This window comes from Oncorhynchus mykiss, chromosome 5, assembly GCF_057628025.1.
Source record: "Oncorhynchus mykiss isolate SJ-2025 chromosome 5, ASM5762802v1, whole genome shotgun sequence".
Taxonomy (NCBI): domain Eukaryota; kingdom Metazoa; phylum Chordata; class Actinopteri; order Salmoniformes; family Salmonidae; genus Oncorhynchus; species Oncorhynchus mykiss.
Window position 1 is genome coordinate 14587866 of NC_143026.1, and position 24528 is coordinate 14612393.

The window sequence follows — 24528 nt, forward strand, 5'->3', positions numbered from 1 at the left end:
AGTATAGAACAGAATAGTATAGCAGTATAGAACAGTACAGAACAGTATAGCAGTATAGTACAGAACAGTATAGCAGTATAGAACAGAACAGTATAGCAGTATAGAACAGTACAGAACAGTATAGCAGTATAAAACAGTACAGAACAGTATAGCAGTATAGAACAGAACAGTATAGCAGTATAGAACAGTACAGAACAGTATAGCAGTATAGTACAGAACAGTATAGCAGTATAGAACAGAACAGTATAGCAGTATAGAACAGAACATTATAGCAGTATAGAACAGTGTAGCAGTATAGAACAGAACAGTATAGCAGTATAGAACAGTATAGCAGTATAGAACAGAACAGTATAGCAGTATAGAACAGAATAGTATAGCAGTATAGAACAGTACAGAACAGTATAGCAGTATAGTACAGAACAGTATAGCAGTATAGAACAGAACAGTATAGCAGTATAGAACAGTACAGAACAGTATAGAACAGTACAGAACAGTATAGAACAGTACAGAATAGTACAGCAGTATAGAACAGTACAGAATAGTACAGCAGTATAGAACAGTACAGAACAGTACAGCAGTATAGAACAGTACAGACCAGTACAGAACAGTATAGCAGTATAGAACAGTACAGAATATTACAGCAGTATAGAACAGAACCGTATAAAGGTGGTTGTTCTGGTGGGTGGTCTTGACTTGGGCGTGGGGGTGTGAGACTGTGCAGGTGTTATGTAGGGGAGATAGCAACTAAGCCCACTTACACACACATAGACATCAAACCCTGACATTCCCCAAATTCCAGAACAAACACACACATACATACGTCAGGGTATCTAGATGTTGGCCGCTATGTGTGTTTGGGGGGGGTGCAACTTGGGAATATATCTCCCCTGCCTGATACTCTGCAGTAGAATGGGGGAGAGTGTATGTTCACCATTTGATAGCTTGATAAATGATAAGCTCGGTGCGCATTCCAGGTAAAAGTGGGTATTCTTTCATTTAATTGAACAGAAACTAGTGTTATCTGATTGCTGAAATAGGGGCTTAGGCTTTAGATCTCACTGTGAATGTTGTCCGTTATTTTTTCTGTTTAGGAAGGCACGTCCAAATTCGCCACCCTGGAAATAAACCCCAAACGAGCCCAGAAGAGACAGCAGCAACCCCGAGACCTGGTAAGGACATTAAGAGAGAGGCAATATAAGAAAGGAGGGAGGGAGGGTAAGATGGAGTGGACTTAGAGAGAGACAAAATACTAGAAAGATTGAAGAGGAAGAAAAAAGTGGCTTTTACAAAAATGGAGGATGGCATGAAAAGCAGAGAGAGATGACATGGAGGATGGCATGAAAAGCAGAGAGAGATGACATGGAGGATGGCATGAAAAGCAGAGAGAGATGACATGGAGGATGGCATGAAAAGCAGAGAGAGATGACATGGAGGATGGCATGAAAAGCAGAGAGAGATGACATGGAGGATGGCATGAAAAGCAGAGAGAGATGACATGGAGGATGGCATGAAAAGCAGAGAGAGATGACATGGAGGATGGCATGAAAAGCAGAGAGAGATGACATGGAGGATGACATGAAAAGCAGAGAGAGATGACATGGAGGATGGCATGAAAAGCAGAGAGAGATGACATGGAGGATGGCATGAAAAGCAGAGAGAGATGACATGGAGGATGGCATGAAAAGCAGAGAGAGATGACATGGAGGATGACATGAAAAGCAGAGAGAGATGACATGGAGGATGGCATGAAAAGCAGAGAGATGACATGGAGGATGGCATGAAAAGCAGAGAGAGATGACATGGAGGATGGCATGAAAAGCAGAGAGAGATGACATGGAGGATGACATGAAAAGCAGAGAGAGATGACATGGAGGATGGCATGAAAAGCAGAGAGAGATGACATGGAGGATGGCATGAAAAGCAGAGAGAGATGACATGGAGGATGGCATGAAAAGCAGAGAGAGATGACATGGAGGATGGCATGAAAAGCAGAGAGAGATGACATGGAGGATGGCATGAAAAGCAGAGAGAGATGACATGGAGGATGGCATGAAAAGCAGAGAGAGATGACATGGAGGATGACATGAAAAGCAGAGAGAGATGACATGGAGGATGACATGAAAAGCAGAGAGAGATGACATGGAGGATGGCATGAAAAGCAGAGAGAGATGACATGGAGGATGGCATGAAAAGCAGAGAGAGATGACATGGAGGATGGCATGAAAAGCAGAGAGAGATGACATGGAGGATGGCATGAAAAGCAGAGAGGGATGACATGGAGGATGGCATGAAAAGCAGAGAGAGATGACATGGAGGATGGCATGAAAAGCAGAGAGATGACATGAAAAGCAGAGAGAGATGACATGGAGGATGGCATGAAAAGCAGAGAGATGACATGAAAAGCAGAGAGAGATGACATGAAAAGCAGAGAGAGATGACATGGAGGATGGCATGAAAAGCAGAGAGATGACATGAAAAGCAGAGAGAGATGACATGGAGGATGGCATGAAAAGCAGAGAGATGACATGAAAAGCAGAGAGAGATGACATGAAAAGCAGAGAGAGATGACATGGAGGATGGCATGAAAAGCAGAGAGAGATGACATGAAAAGCTGAGAGAGATGACATGGAGGATGGCATGAAAAGCAGAGAGAGATGACATGAAAAGCAGAGAGAGATGACATGGAGGATGGCATGAAAAGCAGAGAGATTACATGAAAAGCAGGGAGAAAGCAGAGAGAGAGAGAGAGAGAGAGAGATGACGTGAAAAGCAGGGAGAAAGCAGAGATGGATGACATGAAAAGCAGGGAGAAAGCAGAGAGAGATTACATGAAAAGCAGAGAGAGATGACATGAAAAGCAGGGAGAAAGCAGAGAGCGATGACATGAAAAGCAGGGAGAAAGCAGAGAGAGATGACATGAAAAGCAGAGAGAAAGCAGAAAGAGAGATGAAATGTTCTGACAGACAGAGGCCGTATAGGGGAGGTCAAAAAATGAAGACCGAGTGAGAGCCAGAGAGCCTTACAAGAGCGAGAGATGACAGTGCATTCATCTTAAGATAGTTAGTTTGGTGAGGGATAGCTAGAGGGACAGAAAGAGGGACAGCGAGACAAAGAGGGAAAGATATAAATGAAAGAGAGAGAGAGAGGTGACAGATGTAGTCCAAGCACCCCCATCTTGGCCCTGTAGATTAGACAGGCTGGAGTCATTGTTTTTTTTAAGCCGTGTCAGGAAGTGTTCCAGCGGGCAAGACGCCATAGAATAGAAAACAAGCGGTCCCTCTGTCCTCACTGAACTCTGCTGACACGCTCACTCAAACACACACAGTCACACATGCTCCTATTGCCATGTTTTCTGGTTCGAATCCCTGAGCCGACTAGGCGAAGAATCTGTCTGTGCCCTTCAAGCAAGGCTCTTAACCCAAATTGCTCCTGTAAGTCTCTCTGGATAAGAGCGTCTGCTAAATTTTATGGATCAATGCTCTCTCACCCTTTCACTCTCACTCATCTGCTCCACTTTAAAATCACTCCCTTTGAAATTGACCCACTTTGTAGTAAATGGCTGTCATGGATGCCTCTAATGAAAATAGCTTAGAGGTGCAGTATTTTGCTGTTCACAATAAGGGGATTCATGTCATTGTTCTCTCTGTGGTGTATAGAATTAGAATGAATAAGAAGGGACACACCGCCCTCTAGTGGTTGTTTGGGGAATCAATCTGACTCGCAAAATGCTCACAGCTCACTCTAGTGGTGATATGCAACTTTACAGCTTAATTTGACTGTAATTACAATGTAATCATATGACAATTGCGCATTTATTAAACTGGGAACAGCAGCCAGCTGTAGATAGCTCATTTATATAAGCAGTGTCCACAGAGGGAGATGCAGATATTCAATTATTGATTTCCATATACTTTTTTCCCCCTGATGAAAAATGTATGTTACTCCTTATTTAATCACTAGCAAAGTCATGCATGCACACGTACACACATACACACACACACACACACACACACACACACATAACATCGACAAGCTAACCACCTCCGTCATCGGCTTAATTAGAAAATGCATCAGTGACGCTGTACCCACCGTGAGGGTTCGCTGCTTCCCCAACCAAAAGTCCTGGATTAACACCAAGGTTGGCACTAAACTAAAGGACAAGGCTACCGCACACAGAGCTATTGTAGACAACCCTGAGGCTATGGCCGAGGACAGGAATAAGTACAAGAAGTACCGCTATGACCTCCACAGAGTCCTCAAACGAGCAAAAAGACAATATAGGAATAAGGTGGATTCATACTACACAGGCTCCGACGCCAACCGCATGTGTCAGGGGCTACAGTCCATTACGGATTACAAAGGAAGACCCAACCGTGATCTGCCCAACGATGTCTCTCTACCAGACCAACTCCATGCATTTTATGTACGCTTTGACATCGATCCGGGTGCGAGTGCTGTCACCGACCCGGGTGTGAGTGCTGTCACCGACCCGGGTGTGAGTGCTGTCACCGACCCGGGTGTGAGTGCTGTCACCGACCCGGGTGTGAGTGCTGTCACCGACCCGGGTGCGAGTGCTGTCACCAACCCAGAGGACTAATCTCGCTCTCCAAGGCCGACTTGAGAAGGGTCTTTAATCAGGTCAACAGCTGCAAGGCCGCGGGCCCCGTCGGTATTCCAGGGCACGTTCTCTGCATGTGCAGAACAGCTGGCAGGCATTTTCACGGTCATTTTCAACCTCTCCTTGTCCCAGTATGTAATCCCCATGTTTTAACATGGCCTACTGAGATCTCTTAAGGATTCATGCCACAATGATTACCGCCCTGTTGCACTCACTTCTGTGAAGTGCTAATGAAGTGCTTTGAGAGGCTGGTTATGGCACACATTAACTCCACCATTCCAGCTACCCTAGACCCACTCCATTTTGCATACTGCCCCAACAGACCCTTAGACCCAATCTCAATTGCTCCCCACACTGCCCTCACCCACCTAGATAAGAGGAATAACTACAGTGCATTCGGAAAGTATTCAGACCCTTGATTTTTTTTCCACGTGTCATCCTTATTCTAAAATTGATTTAAATCGTTTTTTCCCACTCATCAATCTACACACAATACCACATAATGACAAAGCAAAAACATTTTTTTAGAAATCTAAATCTGCAAATGTATTACAAATAAAAACCGGAAATATCACATTTACATAAGTATTCAAACCCCTTTACTCAGTACTTTGTTGTAGCACCTTTGGCAGCGATTACAGCCTCAAGTCTTCTTGGGTATGACACTACAAGCTTGGCACACCTGTATTTGGGAAGTTTCTCCTATTCTTCTCTGCAGATCCTCTCAAGCTCTGTCAGGTTGGATGGGGAGCGTTGCTGCACAGCTATTTTCAGGTCTCTCCAGAGATGTTCGATTGTGTTCTAGTCAGGGCTCTGGCTGGGCCACTCAAGGATGTTCAGAGACTTGTCCCGAAGCCACACCTGCGTTGTCTTGGCTGTGTGCTTAGGGTCGTTGTCCTGTTGGAAAGTGAACCTTCGCCCCAGTCTGAGGTCCTGATCGCTCTGGAGCAGGTTTTCATCAAGCATCTCTCTGTACTTTGCTCCATTCATCTTTCCCTCGATTCTAACTAGTCTCCCAGTCCCTGCTGCTGAAAAATATCCCCACAGCATGATGCTGCCACCACCATGATTTACTGTAGGGATGGTGCCAGGTTTCCTTCAGATGTGATGCTTGGCATTCAGGGCAAAGAGTTCAATCTTTCATCAGACCAGAGAATCTTGTTTCTCATGGTCTGAGAGTCCTTTAGGTGCCTTTTGGCAAACTCCAAGTGGGCTGTCATGTGCCTTTTACTCAGGAGAGGCTTCTGTCTGGCCACTCTACCATAAAGGCCTGCTTGTTGGAGTGCTGCAGAGATGGTTGTCCTTCTGGAAGTTTCTCCCATCTCCACAGAGGAGCTCTGTCAGAGTAACCATCGGGTTCTTTGTCACCTCCCTGACCATGGCCCTTCACCCCGTATTGCTCAGTTAGGCCGGGCGGCCAGCTCTAGGAAGAGTCTTAGTGGTTCCAAACTTTTTCCATTTAAGAATGTTCTTGGGGACCTTCAATGCTGCAGACATTTTTTGGTACCCTTCCCCAGATCTGTGCCTCGACACAATCCTGTCTCGGACATCTACAGACATTTCCTTCGACCTCATGGCTTGGTTTTAACTCTGACATGCACTGTCAACTGTGGACCTTTATATAGATGGGTGTGTTCCTTTCCATATCATGTCCAGTAGATTGTATTTACTACAGATGGACTCCAATCAAGCTGTAGAAACATCTCAAGGTTGATCAATGGAAACAGGATGCACCTGAGCTCAATTTTGAGTCTCATAGCAGAGGGTCTGAATACTTATGTAAATAAGGTATTTCTGTTTTGTATGTTATAAATTTGCCCAAATTCTAAAAACCTGTTTTTACTTTGTCATTGTGGGGTATTGTGTGTAGATTTGATGAGGGGGAAAAATTATTTAATACATTTCAGAATAAAGCTGTAACGTAACAAAATGTGGAAAAAGTCAAGGTGTCTGAATACTTTCCGAATGCACTGTATGTGAGAATGTTGTTCATTGACTACAGCTCAGCGTTTAACACCATTATCCCCTCCAAGCTCGTCACCAAGCTTAGGACTCTGGGTCTGAACACATACCTCTGCAACTGGATCCTGGACTTGACGTGCCGACTCCAGGTGGTAAGGGTAGGCAACATCACCTCCACCACACTGACCCTTAACACAGGAGCCCCACATGGGTGTGTGCTGAGTCCCCTCCTGTACTCCCTGTTCACCTACGACTGTGTACGACTTCAACGCCATTATCAAGTTCACTGATGACATGACGGTGGTAGGCCTGAGCACCGGCGACAATGAGTCAGCCTACAGGGAGGAGATCAGTGTGGTGCCAGAGCAACAACCTCTCCCTCAACGTCAGCAAGACCAAGGAGCTGATCGTGGACTATAGGAAATGGGGGGGTGAGCACACCCCAATCCACATCGACGGGGCGGCAGTGGAGCAGGTCGACAGCTTCAAGTTCCTCGTGTCCAAATCACTAAAGACTTCAAATGTCCAAACACACACGTAAAGTCATGTGTAGAAGGAGCTACTGCGCCTCTTCCACTCAAGAGGATGAAAAGGTTTGGCACGGACCCTCAAATCCTGAAAAGTTCTACAGCTGTACCATTGAGAGCATATTAACTGACTGCATCACTACTTGGTATGGCAATAGCACTGCCTTCGATCGCATGGCGCTACGTACATCACCGAGAACGAGCTTCCTGCCATTCAGGACCTCTATATCAGGCGGTGTGAAAAGAAGGCCCGGAAAATCGCCAAAGACCCCAACCACCCAGGCCGTAGACTATTTTCTCTGCTGCCTCACGGCAAGAGGTGTGTCAGGTCTGACCCCAACATGCACACATAATATGCACATACATTTATACTGACTCTACACACCCGCACACACCCACTCAACTGCAAGCTGCTGCTACTCTGTTTATCTTCTATCCAGTTGCCTAGTCACCCCTGTACATATCTACCTCCATCACCCCAGTATCCCTGTCCCCTTACCCCTATACATATCTACCTCTGTCACTCCAGTATCCCTGTCCCCTTACCCATATACATATCTACCTCTGTCACTCCAGTATCCCTGTCACCTTACCCCTATATATATCTACCTCCACCACTCCAGTATCCCTGCACATGTAAATATGGTATTGGAACTGACTTTTTGAAATATTTCCGGTATATAGTATGTTTACTTCCTTACCGGTACTTTATTGTGTATTTCAAATGTCTTATTCTTATTTCTCGTGTGATTTTTTTTTTTTCCTAGTAATATATTGTTCTTGATTATTGCATTGTTGGGTTTTGATTTCACAGTACTTGTGCATGTGACATTAAAACTTGAAACACACGCTAACACCAGTCTCTGCCTGCCTGTTTGTTTATTTCAGAGTGTGATGCAGGGGACCATTCCCTACCTGGGCACTTTCCTTACAGACCTAGTCATGATGGACACAGCCATGAAGGACTACCTGGACGTGAGTGGCACACACACACACTCACACAAACACACACTCACACATCCCCTCTTTCCTCAAAATTACACACAACCCAATTTCTGTTCTGAATAACATATTTTCTTGTTTACAGGGAGGGCTGATCAATTTTGAGAAGAGGAGGAAGGTGAGAAATGCAATATGAATTGAAAGTGTGATGATGATTATGGTGATTACAATGATGATGAAGATGTGAGTGCATATTGATCATTTTCTTTCCTCTGGCTGTATAGGAGTTTGAGGTGATTGCCCAGATCAAGCTTCTGCAGCTGGCCTGCAACAACTATAACTTCACCCTAAACAAGCGTTTCCGAGAGTGGTTCTCCGGTGTGGACAAACTCACAGAGGCTGAGAGGTAAGAGAGAGAACAGATGTTACAAATACATGAAAGAGTATTTTCACACGGCACCAGAAATAGATTGTTGTGGGTGTGAGGAACAGTAGGGGGGGAAGAGAGGGAGACTTTGAAAAAAAAGGAGGAGTAATGAAAGACCGGAACACACAAACACATGCTCTTCTTTGTGTGTTTTTTCCCACAGCTACAGCCAGTCATGTGAGATCGAGCCATTGTCAGAGTCAGCCTCCAACACTCTCAAGAAGAAGAACACAGGAATCATCAAACGCTGGAGCGAGTAAGTCAATAAATATTATTGCAGGCAGTTATTTCTGTTCAATAGGTGCTATATATGATTTACAGTCTATTTGTGTCAATGTGTTTTAACTCATTATTCACCCTCTTCTTTTCTCCCACTCTTGCTCTCAACCTGCATTTTCTCTTCCATCTCTCCCCTCTCTGTCTCTCTCCGTCCCTCTCTCCCTCCCATTTCTTCACTCCCTCTCTCAGTCGCCAGCCTGCCAGCTCGGAGCCAGGCTGCAGCAGTGCGGGCAGCTCCCACTCCAAGTCCTTTGACCAGCTGCGTTACGCCCCCTGCCTGGGGGGCTCGGGTGGAGGTGGAGGGGGTGATGGAGCGGACTCCCTGAGCGTCACCTCCGCTGGCTCCAGCAGCTCCGATGTGGAGGAGATCAATATCAGCTTCATCTCCGACTCACCCGATGTCCACGAGCGAAAGGTGTGAGAGAGAGGAGATCTTCTATATATCTATTTATTTCATTTATACAGGAAAGTCGATTAAGAATATATTCTTATTTACAATGATGACATGTCAGTGGACAGGGATGTATTACTACGAGTGTGTGTTGACATCTGTAAGCTGGAAGTTGCCCCACCATGTGTGATGGGGATGTCAAAGACCATGATACCTGAATGATCACTATAGCCATACTACTGTCTTAGCATAGTATAACTCTTCCATCCCACAAGAAAGAGCTCATGTGAGGCCCACTGGTGACTGTAGCTCTTCATTCCTTTTCTGTAGACCTCCACGCCTTCCGTAAAACATTCCAATTCCACGTTAGGGAAGTGCGGCCCCTTGCCTGACCTGGCACCCACGGTACTATTTAATACTTACTGTCACCATCACATCACCCCTGTAGCCATTTTGTGAATGGGCGAGAACGGTGTGTGTGTGTGTGTGTGTGTGTGTGTGTGTGTGTGTGTGTGTGTGTGTGTGTGTTGAGTAGTTTCCGAATGTGTGCAGGTGTTGATTTATTCATGTGATTTGATCACCGCTGCACCTTGACCTTTTTTGTTTTGACTGATTTTATTTGTTGTGTCTTTGGTGAAGAGTTCATCTTGTATCCATAGTAACAGTTCACCTTGTATCCATACTACTCAGTAGAAGTAACAGTTCACCTTGTATCCATAGTAACAGTTCACCTTGTATCCATACTACTCAGTAGAAGTAACCGTTCACCTTGTATCCATACTACTCAGTAGAAGTAACAGTTCACCTTGTATCCATAGTAACAGTTCACCTTGTATCCATACTACTCAGAAGAAGTAACAGTTCATCTTGTATCCATACTACTCAGTAGAAGTAACAGTTCATCTTGTATCCATACTACTCAGAAGAAGTAACCGTTCATCTTGTATCCATACTACTCAGTAGAAGTAACCGTTCACCTTGTATTCATACTACTCAGTAGAAGTGACAGTTCACCTTGTATCCATAGTAACAGTTCACCTTGTATCCATACTACTCAGTATAAGTAACAGTTCATCTTGTATCCATACTACTCAGTATAAGTAACCGTTCACCTTGTATCCATACTACTCAGTAGAAGTAACAGTTCATCTTGTATCCATAGTAACAGTTCACCTTGTATCCATACTACTCAGTAGAAGTGACAGTTCACCTTGTATCCATAGTAACAGTTCACCTTGTATCCATACTACTCAGTAGAAGTAACAGTTAATCTTGTATCCATAGTAACAGTTCACCTTGTATCCATACTACTCAGTAGAAGTAACAGTTCACCTTGTATCCATAGTAACAGTTCACCTTGTATCCATACTACTCAGTAGAAGTAACCGTTCACCTTGTATCCATACTACTCAGTAGAAGTAACAGTTCACCTTGTATCCATAGTAACAGTTCACCTTGTATCCATACTACTCAGTAGAAGTAACCGTTCACCTTGTATCCATACTACTCAGTAGAAGTAACAGTTCACCTTGTATCCATAGTAACAGTTCATCTTGTATCCATACTACTCAGAAGAAGTAACCGTTCATCTTGTATCCATACTACTCAGTAGAAGTAACCGTTCACCTTGTATCCATACTACTCAGTAGAAGTGACAGTTCACCTTGTATCCATACTACTCAGTATAAGTAACAGTTCATCTTGTATCCATACTACTCAGTATAAGTAACCGTTCACCTTGTATCCATACTACTCAGTAGAAGTAACAGTTCATCTTGTATCCATAGTAACAGTTCACCTTGTATCCATACTACTCAGTAGAAGTGACAGTTCACCTTGTATCCATAGTAACAGTTCACCTTGTATCCATACTACTCAGTAGAAGTAACAGTTCACCTTGTATCCATAGTAACAGTTCATCTTGTATCCATACTACTCAGAAGAAGTAACCGTTCATCTTGTATCCATACTACTCAGTAGAAGTAACCGTTCACCTTGTATCCATACTACTCAGTAGAAGTGACAGTTCACCTTGTATCCATAGTAACAGTTCACCTTGTATCCATACTACTCAGTATAAGTAACCGTTCACCTTGTATCCATACTACTCAGTAGAAGTAACAGTTCATCTTGTATCCATAGTAACAGTTCACCTTGTATCCATACTACTCAGTAGAAGTGACAGTTCACCTTGTATCCATAGTAACAGTTCACCTTGTATCCATACTACTCAGTATAAGTAACCGTTCACCTTGTATCCATACTACTCAGTAGAAGTAACAGTTCATCTTGTATCCATAGTAACAGTTCACCTTGTATCCATACTACTCAGTAGAAGTGACAGTTCACCTTGTATCCATAGTAACAGTTCACCTTGTATCCATACTACTCAGTAGAAGTAACAGTTAATCTTGTATCCATAGTAACAGTTCACCTTGTATCCATACTACTCAGTAGAAGTAACAGTTCATCTTGTATCCATACTACTCAGTATAAGTAACCGTTCACCTTGTATCCATACTACTCAGTAGAAGTAACCGTTCACCTTGTATCCATAGTAACAGTTCACCTTGTATCCATACTACTCAGTAGAAGTAACCGTTCATCTTGTATCCATACTACTCAGTATAAGTAACCGTTCATCTTGTATCCATACTACTCAGTAGAAGTAACCGTTCACCTTGTATCCATACTACTCAGTAGAAGTAACAGTTCATCTTGTATCCATAGTAACAGTTCACCTTGTATCCATACTACTCAGTAGAAGTAACAGTTCATCTTGTATCCATAGTAACAGTTCACCTTGTATCCATACTACTCAGAAGAAGTAACCGTTCATCTTGTATCCATACTACTCAGTAGAAGTAACCGTTCACCTTGTATCCATACTACTCAGTAGAAGTAACAGTTCATCTTGTATCCATAGTAACAGTTCACCTTGTATCCATACTACTCAGTAGAAGTAACAGTTCATCTTGTATCCATACTACTCAGTATAAGTAACCGTTCACCTTGTATCCATACTACTCAGTAGAAGTAACAGTTCACCTTGTATCCATAGTAACAGTTCACCTTGTATCCATACTACTCAGTAGAAGTAACCGTTCACCTTGTATCCATACTACTCAGTAGAAGTAACAGTTCACCTTGTATCCATAGTAACAGTTCACCTTGTATCCATACTACTCAGTAGAAGTAACAGTTCACCTTGTATCCATAGTAACAGTTAATCTTGTATCCATAGTAACAGTTCACCTTGTATACATACTACTCAGTAGAAGTAACAGTTCATCTTGTATCCATACTACTCAGTAGAAGTAACCGTTCACCTTGTATCCATACTACTCAGTAGAAGTAACCGTTCACCTTGTATCCATACTACTCAGTAGAAGTAACCGTTCACCTTGTATCCATACTACTCAGTAGAAGTAACAGTTCACCTTGTATCCATAGTAACAGTTCACCTTGTATCCATACTACTCAGTAGAAGTAACAGTTCACCTTGTATCCATACTACTCAATAGAAGTAACAGTTCACCTTGTATCCATACTACTCAGTAGAAGTAACAGTTCACCTTGTATCCATAGTAACAGTTCACCTTGTATCCATACTACTCAGTAGAAGTAACAGTTCACCTTGTATCCATACTACTCAGTAGAAGTAACAGTTCACCTTCTATCCATAGTAACAGTTCACCTTGTATCCATAGTAACAGTTCATCTTGTATCCATACTACTCAGTAGAAGTAACAGTTCACCTTGTATCCATAGTAACAGTTCACCTTGTATCCATACTACTCAGTAGAAGTAACAGTTCACCTTGTATCCATAGTAACAGATCACCTTGTATCCATAGTAACAGTTCACCTTGTATCCATACTACTCAGTAGAAGTAACAGTTCACCTTCTATCCATAGTAACAGTTCACCTTGTATCCATAGTAACAGTTCACCTTGTATCCATACTACTCAGTAGAAGTAACCGTTCACCTTGTATCCATACTACTCAGTAGAAGTAACAGTTCACCTTGTATCCATAGTAACAGTTCATCTTGTATCCATACTACTCAGAAGAAGTAACCGTTCATCTTGTATCCATACTACTCAGTAGAAGTAACCGTTCACCTTGTATCCATACTACTCAGTAGAAGTGACAGTTCACCTTGTATCCATAGTAACAGTTCACCTTGTATCCATACTACTCAGTATAAGTAACCGTTCACCTTGTATCCATACTACTCAGTAGAAGTAACAGTTCATCTTGTATCCATAGTAACAGTTCACCTTGTATCCATACTACTCAGTAGAAGTGACAGTTCACCTTGTATCCATAGTAACAGTTCACCTTGTATCCATACTACTCAGTATAAGTAACCGTTCACCTTGTATCCATACTACTCAGTAGAAGTAACAGTTCATCTTGTATCCATAGTAACAGTTCACCTTGTATCCATACTACTCAGTAGAAGTGACAGTTCACCTTGTATCCATAGTAACAGTTCACCTTGTATCCATACTACTCAGTAGAAGTAACAGTTAATCTTGTATCCATAGTAACAGTTCACCTTGTATCCATACTACTCAGTAGAAGTAACAGTTCATCTTGTATCCATACTACTCAGTATAAGTAACCGTTCACCTTGTATCCATACTACTCAGTAGAAGTAACCGTTCACCTTGTATCCATAGTAACAGTTCACCTTGTATCCATACTACTCAGTAGAAGTAACCGTTCATCTTGTATCCATACTACTCAGTATAAGTAACCGTTCATCTTGTATCCATACTACTCAGTAGAAGTAACCGTTCACCTTGTATCCATACTACTCAGTAGAAGTAACAGTTCATCTTGTATCCATAGTAACAGTTCACCTTGTATCCATACTACTCAGTAGAAGTAACAGTTCATCTTGTATCCATAGTAACAGTTCACCTTGTATCCATACTACTCAGAAGAAGTAACCGTTCATCTTGTATCCATACTACTCAGTAGAAGTAACCGTTCACCTTGTATCCATACTACTCAGTAGAAGTAACAGTTCATCTTGTATCCATAGTAACAGTTCACCTTGTATCCATACTACTCAGTAGAAGTAACAGTTCATCTTGTATCCATACTACTCAGTATAAGTAACCGTTCACCTTGTATCCATACTACTCAGTAGAAGTAACAGTTCACCTTGTATCCATAGTAACAGTTCACCTTGTATCCATACTACTCAGTAGAAGTAACCGTTCACCTTGTATCCATACTACTCAGTAGAAGTAACAGTTCACCTTGTATCCATAGTAACAGTTCACCTTGTATCCATACTACTCAGTAGAAGTAACAGTTCACCTTGTATCCATAGTAACAGTTAATCTTGTATCCATAGTAACAGTTCACCTTGTATACATACTACTCAGTAGAAGTAACAGTTCATCTTGTATCCATACTACTCAGTAGAAGTAACCGTTCACCTTGTATCCATACTACTCAGTAGAAGTAACCGTTCACCTTGTATCCATACTACTCAGTAGAAGTAACCGTTCACCTTGTATCCATACTACTCAGTAGAAGTAACAGTTCACCTTGTATCCATAGTAACAGTTCACCTTGTATCCATACTACTCAGTAGAAGTAACAGTTCACCTTGTATCCATACTACTCAATAGAAGTAACAGTTCACCTTGTATCCATACTACTCAGTAGAAGTAACAGTTCACCTTGTATCCATAGTAACAGTTCACCTTGTATCCATACTACTCAGTAGAAGTAACAGTTCACCTTGTATCCATACTACTCAGTAGAAGTAACAGTTCACCTTCTATCCATAGTAACAGTTCACCTTGTATCCATAGTAACAGTTCATCTTGTATCCATACTACTCAGTAGAAGTAACAGTTCACCTTGTATCCATAGTAACAGTTCACCTTGTATCCATACTACTCAGTAGAAGTAACAGTTCACCTTGTATCCATAGTAACAGATCACCTTGTATCCATAGTAACAGTTCACCTTGTATCCATACTACTCAGTAGAAGTAACAGTTCACCTTCTATCCATAGTAACAGTTCACCTTGTATCCATAGTAACAGTTCACCTTGAATCCATACTACTCAGTAGAAGTAACAGTTCACCTTGTATCCATACTACTCAGTAGAAGTAACAGTTCACCTTGTATCCATAGTAACAGTTCATATTGTATCCATACTAGTCAGTAGAAGTAACAGTTCACCGTGTATCCATACTACTCAGTAGAAGTAACAGTTCACCTTGTATCCATAGTAACAGATCACCTTGTATCCATAGTAACAGATCACCTTGTATCCATAGTAACAGTTCACCTTGTATCCATACTACTCAGTAGAAGTAACAGTTCACCTTGTATCCATAGTAACAGTTCACCTTGTATCCATAGTAACAGTTCACCTTGTATCCATACTACTCAGTAGAAGTAACAGTTCACCTTGTATCCATACTACTCAGTAGAAGTAACAGTTCACCTTCTATCCATAGTAACAGATCACCTGGTTGCACATTCTTCTGTCCACATATTTCATTGTGTTTTCTACATTTTATGTGCATGTCATGTTAGTTGCAGGCACTCTTGGGGATCCCATTAGAGAAAAAAAGACCAGCCTCAATTTCAGTGTTCCCAAGTATTTGTCTTAATTCATTGGAATTCATTCAATAGATCCCAGTCATGTTAAATGATCATGTTTAATATGCATTGCTTAACTTGATTGCATCTCAATATTCTTAAGTGGCACTGTAATCTAACCTGTGCCTACCCCCCTTCTCTCTCTGTCTCTCTCCAGTTCTGGGAGTCTACCTCTCTGTCCTCCTTGGATGCCTCTGGTCTGGGCTCTGGCTCGGGCTCCAGTAGCGCCTCCTCCTCCTCCATGTCCTCCACGCCTGTGGCGGGTGCGGGCTCCCGCTCACACAAGCGCTCCGTGTCGGGCGTGTCCAGCTACTCGTCGCTGTCACTGCCCCTCTACAACCAGCAGGTGGATGACTGCTGCATCATCCGGGTCAGCCTGGACGTAGACAACGGCAACATGTACAAGAGCATCCTGGTGAGCTGCTGCGTTCGTTTTGAATATGATAGATTAGAAAAGAGAATTTCCCTGCCAATGTGTTTAGTGGTTGTGAGGTCTGGTTGAGTCAAATTTCTTGTGGTCATCACATGATCTCCAGGTGACCAGTCAGGACAAGACGCCGGCGGTGGTCAGGAAGGCCATGGTGAAACACAACCTGGACCGGGAGAGAGCGGAGGATTACGAACTGCTGCAGAAGATCTCTGAGGAGAAAGGTCAGTCAGCTGTTTGTCACGTTCACTCAGGACTTATAGTAGAACCTGAAAGATACAAACCTCAACGTTCATGCATTTTGAACTACATTTCACACTTACAAACATTTCAGTTTTCCCCACACCCTCCATTCTGGACCTGTTCGTATCTCTGGTCACTGTCATTTTTATAAATACCTGCATACGCCTTGTCTAACAATCTCTCCTTCCATCTTCTCTAACAGATTTTGACATTCTCTCTTGCCTGTTGTTTCAATGTGCCTTTTAACCATGCCAATGTTTCTTTTGCACCCCCCCCCCCCCCCCCCCCCCCCCCCCCTCCACAGAGCTGAAGATTCCAGACAATGCCAACGTTTTCTATGCCATGAACTCTTCGGCCAACTACGACTTTGTCCTGAAGAAACGCGGCTTCCCCAAGGTGGGCCGGACCAAGCACGTGGCCAGCTCCACCCTGCCGCGAATGAAGCAGAAAGGCCTGAAAATCGCAAAGGGCATCTTCTGAGGGGTAATGCCATGTCACCAGAAACCCTCACCCACCTCCCTGCTTCCTGCTGGGCTTTCTGGGTGCCATCTTTGAGTGCCACCCCTGCTGTGCCATGGTAGAGGGACCTGTTGCCAGCTAGGCTGTGTTCAGCATCTGAGCGTGAAAGCCTCAGAGGACTAATAAAGCTGAATGGAATGGAAATCCCTATTGGCCAATGAACTTGCACTCAACTCCATTTTGCGAGGCAGGTGACTGTCCTTGTGGAAGTAGTGACTCTGTGTGGATGCTGTGTATGCTTACCCACATCTGACCCCTCTCCCAGGTGTTTCCTAACCAGGCTACAACCCATGTTCAGGTCACTTCCTGTGAGTCCACATCACTTCCTGTTAGCTTCACAGCTCTCTGTGGATGCCCTAATCGAGAGGGGAAAACCCAAGTAAAAATATAACTATGTCATCTAGGTGCGTAGGAAAATGAATTCCTCCCCTCTAAAGGAGTTACACTCCCTCTAGTTTCTACAGACCTCTCCCTCAGCAAAGGTTCAGGTACTATTTTTTTACACTCCTTTCTAGACTACCATCAACTGCGTCTGTTTCTTCGATGTTCCGCGACACGCGGACTGAGACAGATGGACAGATGCTCAGTACTGCCAGCTAGCGGAGGGAAACGCGTTCCAACGAACCACTAAAAGGATTTTGGGAGAGAAAGGCCCCTACTGGATAGATACATTGGGTTGTTAACCAATCATCAGAAACTTTACTCCTTTTAACTCCTCACTGCTAATGGGAACATGTCCAGTTTGTTAAACTAACACTATTCACACAAATAGGGCATTATTATTACTACAAACATTCAATAATAGCTCATTTTGTCACTGCTTTGATGCGGCGGCACTCTGCATTTGTGCATTGCGTCTTATTTCTCCAAGTGGTGCTAACAGACAATGAAATGCTACAGCCAGCCCGCTCCCTCCCTCCCTCCCCTTTTATTTCATGCCTGATGTCGTTCAGTTTCACACTAGAGTTTGAGAGAGAGGCTCTCTCCTGACATGAAGGAGTAGGCAGCCATGAGGGCTCAATGATGATGGTTCATGGAAATAGTGCAACTGAGGCATCCAGCATCCATTTTGGTTCAGTATTTGTTTTAATGGGTGCATTTCTGGGAAGCCAAAAAAAGCGATGTGGCCAGTTAGAGTACATTATGGTGACCTGAAATGCACAATGTCAGGCGGCCATTGCGGCTCAAACACGATGGCACTAAATGGCTTCTCCTCGATTGGCAATGCCTTAGAGAGTAGAACTGCCTACATGTGAGCCGAATGGCACAAAATGGCTGTTGTTGGCATGGTGACCACTCCCTCAGATCATCAAGAAAGTTAGCTTTGAGCCATTTGATGGACCCCAATGTGTGTTAGACCCTCTTGTCAATGACTTGCAGGAGGAGAGAAATGTATGTAAAAGGACACTGTGCTCCCTTTTAACTAGAAGTGCGTGTGTGGAAAGTACTATAGCACTCGGAGAGAGAGATGTATGTTGTATTGTGAAACGAAGCGTGGTTTTTAAATGTCCAGTCTTTTTGTTCCCTATAGTGTAAAGAAGAAGAAACGAGAATGAAAGGACTGTCCCTTTTGTTTGCTCCCTTCCTTTCATCACAAGGCCTTTCATCCTTGTGTACCAGGGTTGGATGTCAACTTCAGTTCAATTCAGTTAATTCAGCAGATAAATGAAAAAGAGGAAGAGAAAGTACAACTCAACTAAAACATTGTCAACTCCACGTGTGCCAAAGACCGGTGGACTATGATGAAGTATGAGGTGGTTTCGGGAGCATTGAGATTTGAAGTGGAGGGAGTGAGTTTGCCTGCTGTTGAGAGGTTCAGAAGTTGTGATTCTTTCTGTATGAGATGAGTCCTTGGTTTGTAGTACCCCATGTCTATCCATTTCCTACAGTATTGCAGCACTTTGGATCAAACCTAATATCCCTATTTAACAGCAGCCATGACAGTAGTGTTGTGGATTACAGTGTTAAAACTCAAGCCTTTGCTCAAAGAGTTTTCTGCAACTAGTGACTTTTTGACTGTGACCGTGTCACACTGAGTACGGTTACATGCACACAATAATACAATTATAGTCAAATTAATATAATAGTTTGATTAAAACGTTTACATGCTTTGCGAGAATAAATGATTTCCCTCATAATTGTGTTTACATGGAGCCATCTGAAATCAGACAACCTGGTGGGACTTTGATGAATGCAGAATATCGGCAATCAAAATAAACGTTCTACCACAGCGACCATGCTATTTGAGAAGCATAGTTGATTCTGAGTTCGGACATACAACGTTTATGTGAAAACGACTTCTAAGATGTGTACTTTAAGTTTTTCCTAACTCACTTCACTCGTGTAAAAGAAGGAAGCTCGCCCTGCTTGCGCTAACACACACACACACACACACACACACACACACACACACACACACACACACACACACACACACACACACACACACAGAACAAACACATCGCTAAAACTGATTAAAGCATTTACATGTCCTAAAATGTTGAAAGATGGCTCAGAAAATCAGGTGTTTTAATTGGCGTATGCTTACTTTGAATATGACCGTATGCCGATTTAAGATAAGCAGAGTAAGGTGTTTACATGACTAATGCCATATTCAGCCTTCTGCCATAATCAGTTTAACATCAAATTATTAATGTGCATGTAACCGTACTCAATGTGTCATGTGCAAGACAGTAAATGTTCTAATAGGGACATGGGATTGCATCTCTATCAGAGGGCACATCTAAACTGGCTATACTTCACTTTTATAGCCTTTTTACACTATTGTGCTAACCTGAACCGTAGTGTGCTGGCTCGATCTGATATTTTCTTTTGACATGGTACGTAACCAGGCCAACGCAGTACAGCTTGGCTCAGCTCAGTACAGTAAAAAAGGGTATGTCAAATGCCACATAAATCCTATAACACGCCACAGCAGTCGTCAGACTACATTTCACAACAAACGCTTGATGTGCCTAACAGTAAAGCCATGGAAATGGTTTCATGTGCTATGATGATCGTGTTTCACATGTCAGTTATCAGAAACATGGGTGGTCATATTTATCGCATGTTAGTACTGCATTATGAATGCATTACGGCAGTATAATATAAGTGATTTTCATGCTTTCAAGTGTGCTGGTTGGTGGTGGTGTTGAAAAGGACGCTGTATGTTTGTGGATGTTGGGGTCCGGTAGTCTACTGTGATTACATGTGATTTGCTGGACTTCATATTAGTGGTGTTGATGGAAGTTGCCCCTAAGCCCTGATTCAAGGTCAGTGTCTATTTCTACATCCTATGAACAAGATTAGGATTTGTGTTGGGAAAGCTGAACCTGGATCTGCAGTTAAATACTTTTTGTGGTTGATCAATGAGTGAGAGATGGATTCTTTAACTGGAGATCCTTAAACTTTAGTGAAAAATCATGCATTTGTGTCAATGGGAGATTTACACTTAAGTTTCCAGTTAATGTCAGTAAGCGTTCATCCCGGAATGTGTGCTTATCTTTATTTTTTGCTAATGTCTTTGTGCCCTCCCCAGCTACCCAGCCTATCTACACTGAGTGTACACAACAGTAGGAACACTTACCTAATACTGAGTTGCACCCCCCCTTTTGCCCTCAGAACAGCCTCAATTCGTTGGGGCATGGACTCTACAAGGTGTTGAAAGCGTTCCACAGGGATGCTGGCCCATGTTGACTACAATGTTTGTCACAGTTTCAAGTTGGCTGGATGTCCTTCTGGTGGTGGACCATTCTTTATACACACAGGAGACTGTTGAGCTTGAAAAACCCAACAGCGTTGCAGTTTTTTGACACACTCAAACCGATGCACCTGGCACATACTACCATACCCTGTTCAAAGGCACTTAAATATTTTGTCTTGCCCATTCACCCTCTGACTGGCACACATAAACAATAAATGTCTCAATTGTGTCAATGCTTAAAAATGCTTCTTTAACCTGTCTCCTCCCCTTCATCTACACTGATTTGAAGTGGAGCTTTCAACTGGATTCACAAGGTCAGTCTGTCATGGAAAGAGCAGGTGTTCTTAATATTTTGTACACACAGTGTATATATCAGAGGTTGGAGAGGGGGATCTGACAAAAAGATGTCAGCATTTCAGGTTTCACAAATGCTAGTCTGTGTGTGTAAGTGACACACACACACACACTCTTCTGTGTCTATTGTAAATGAAGGGCCAAAGACTGCACCTCTCCCTCTAAGTTAGTCCCTCTCAGAAACCCAGATTGATCAGGAATATGTCACCTTGCCTCTCACAATGATCATCCTTAAAACCTTTGTGCCATCGCTCTCCGTCACTGTCAAAGGCTCTGAACTTTCTAACGATTACCTGTTCAATGTTTTTTCTATGTTCTTTTTGTATTTTTTGTATATTAAAAGACTCAATGTCCTTTGTACTTTAGATTATTTTCTTCATTTTCCTGCTTTGTGTTTGCTGGCTTTATTTATTAACTTGTAAATAATTTTTTGTAGCATTGTACATTGTTTCTTTTCCCATGCAATTACAAATTAATATATATGTAAATATAAATATATATGCGAAGTTTATACCACAGTATTTGTGGATCAACTTGTCTCCATATCCCGTTGACTTTGGTTGCTTTACATCAATCCTCTGTCGTTTTTGTATAATGGTCAGTTTTGATATTGCTTTCCCCCTTATTGTGTTTAATGTTGGAGAAAAAACACCTAATAAAAACTTACTGTGTGTCAAAACATTTGCATATGTCTTCGCTGGCGGAGTAGAGGACCTTGTGCATTTCGGGTAAAATATCAACTAAATTTTTATATCCCAGGACAAATTAGCTAGCAACTCCAGTACAGCTCGCATTCCTCCAGTACAGTGCCAGACACTTGTAGAATCTATGCAAAAGCACATTGAAGCTGTTCTGGCGGCTCTTGGTGGCCCAACGCCCTATTAAGACACTATGTTGGTGTTTCCTTTTATTTTGGCAGTTACCTGTATCAATAAACAATACATTTGACAACAAATCAAAAGCAAGCTCTGTGTACAGATACAAGACATCAGTACAAATGTCCTGTGTGTCTAGTACAGCTAAAGAGCAGTGACTCCTGTTGCCAGAAACTCAGTAACTCTTCTCTGTTAGACATGTGGGCTTCTTGCTAGTTCAAAGACTAATTCAGTCAAATCATATTCAACCAAGAGCAGTGTACTGAGGGGTATCTCCTCTCACAAGTTGTTGTTACTCTGTCTTCTGTCTGATGCCCATTAGCCACACAAGTCATTGACGCTAAAGGCCGGGGTTCAATCCGATCACGCATTTGGAAAATGCCTTTAAATTATGCATTGCTGACACAAAATATTGCCTTTAAAAAATATGCATTGCTGATCTGATTGAATCCTGGCCTGACACGGAACCCAAACCGGCAAGGTACGTGCGCCATCGTGCATAAATGTATTTTGTCCCCCCACACCAAACGCAATCACGGCACGCAGGTTAAAATATCAAAACAAACTCTGAACCAATTATATTAATTTGGGGACAGGTCGAAAAGCATTAAACATTTATGGCAATTTAGCTTGCACTTGCTAGCGAATTTGTCCTATTTAGCTAGCTTGCTGTTGCTAGCTAATTTGTCCTGGGATATAAACATTGAGTTGATATTTTACCCGAAATGCACAAGGTCCTCTACTCCGCCAATTAATCCACACACAAAACGGTCAACCGAATCGTTTGTAGTCATCTCTCCTCCTTCCAGGCTTTTTCTTCTCTTGACTTTATATTGCGATTGGCAACTTTCATAAATGGGTATAACCAATGAGGAGATGGCTGCTTCTATAAACCAATGAGGAGATGGGAGAGGCAGGACTTGCAGCGCGATCAGCGACAGAAATAGAACCGACTTCTATTTTAGCCCTTGGCAACGCAGACGCTCGCTGGCGTGGGCGAGCAGTGTGGGTGCAATAATTGAACAAGATGTATGTCTAAATGTATTTTGCAACGCTCGCAGTGTAGTCAGCCTGTTAGGCTATTCCCATAGATTTGCTCCTTATAAATATAGTAGCACCTGTCGACAATTGTGTCTCTATCTTCGCTATTCCTTGTTTCATAGGATGACCTTGGTTACGTGGTAATATGTTCTAAATTACAGTGTCTACACAATGTTACAATGTAATGAGTGCTTGAGTAGTTCTTTGACCAAATACTATTTTACACTCAAGTAGTTTTTAGAAAGGCTACTTTTACTTCTTCTTGGGTGACGGTGCCTTTGTAAGGACTCCTTCGTATTGAAGCATTTGCCCCTACCATGGCGCCTATAGAAATGTTCACTCGGTTTTCAGTGGGACTTTTTTTATGTGTGCCTAATGCACTTGATGAAATATAGCATTTTCTACATACAGGGCACACATAGGATTTATCCCCTGTGTGAGTCCTCATGTGAACTGTCAGAGAAGCACGAGCTGCGAAATTTCTTTCACAAAAACTGCAATTAAGAGGTTTCTCCCCTGTGTGCCTCCTCATGTGCACTTTCTGTTCTATTATAAAGCCTTCGTGTTCCCGTCTGTTCTATTATAAAGCCTGTGTTCCCGTCTGTTCTATTATAAAGCCTGTGTTCCCGTCTGTTCTATTATAAAGCCTGTGTTCCCGTCTGACCTATTATGAGCGCCGCGGTCGGCCAATGTGTCAGACTCAGAGCTCTCTGTGTTCATAATCCTTGCTGGTGAGACTGTGTTGGAAACATTTGAAACCTTAACCTTCATATTATCGAGAAATAATTTTACAAATACAAAAGATAAGAGTTTTTAACACCGAGTCCCAAGACACTTTTTGAACTAATAGAAGCTGGGAAGGGAAAAAAACTATCTTGGATCAAATCTGGGTTACACAAAATACCACATTGGGAATCTGTGTTAAAACAGTTTACAAGTGTACCCTTTGTAGGCTATTTGTACAATTCTTTCTTGATATTAAAATAGTTACAAAAGGTGTCTAAAACTGTATTCACAAACAAGGATTATTAATGTCTTCAGACAGAGTTTTGGGTCTGTTTACATATTGGCCGGCCCAGGCACACATAATTCTACCAACGGGAACCCAAACGCTGTGGGTCGTTATCGGCTGCACGACCTGTTCAGGACACCTTTTCTCATGCACTAATGCTGCATTCATGACATGTCGGAAACTCTGAACCTCCTAGTTAAAATAAAGGTAAATTATTTGTGTACAACTTCCTACTGATACATTCCAAGTGGGAAACTTGAGAATCATCTTTGTACAACGAGTCATGTATAGCCATAACAGATTTTCATGACCTTTTGTGTCTGCTTTTGAGACACAGTTCGAATCCCACCCTAGGACAATAGATGTTGAGTAATTACAATCACAATACAGTAACTATTGGTCACTTTATTATGTATTATTGTAATATGTATTCATTATAGAATTCTGTCAGTTATTAATGATACACCTATAGCTTTTTTAACTGCACTGTAGAGAGTTGCACTGGAGAGAGTTGCACTGTAGAGAGTTGCACTGTAGAGAGTTGCACTGGAACTCTGCACCAATA

At 42.4% G+C, this 24528-nt stretch overlaps 1 protein-coding gene across 6 annotated transcripts in view; it reads left to right on the top strand.

The window, feature by feature from the left end:
* LOC110523253 (ral guanine nucleotide dissociation stimulator) overlaps positions 1-21714 on the top strand; it is an 81690-nt gene extending 59976 nt beyond the window's left edge. For 3 of the 6 annotated variants that reach the window (XM_036976848.2, XM_090233771.1, XM_036976845.2), the window contains exons 8-17: positions 1092-1169; positions 7996-8082; positions 8195-8227; positions 8334-8455; positions 8640-8732; positions 8945-9170; positions 9477-9551; positions 15947-16204; positions 16326-16440; positions 16764-21714. In XM_036976848.2, the coding sequence (XP_036832743.1) occupies positions 1092-1169; positions 7996-8082; positions 8195-8227; positions 8334-8455; positions 8640-8732; positions 8945-9170; positions 9477-9551; positions 15947-16204; positions 16326-16440; positions 16764-16939 (1263 nt within the window). In that variant the 3' untranslated portion in view covers positions 16940-21714. The remainder of the gene's footprint in view (positions 1-1091; positions 1170-7995; positions 8083-8194; positions 8228-8333; positions 8456-8639; positions 8733-8944; positions 9171-9476; positions 9552-15946; positions 16205-16325; positions 16441-16763) is intronic. The other 3 variants (XM_090233773.1, XM_090233772.1, XM_036976846.2) reach the window with 1 other exon arrangement.
* Positions 21715-24528: the final 2814 nt, after the last annotated feature.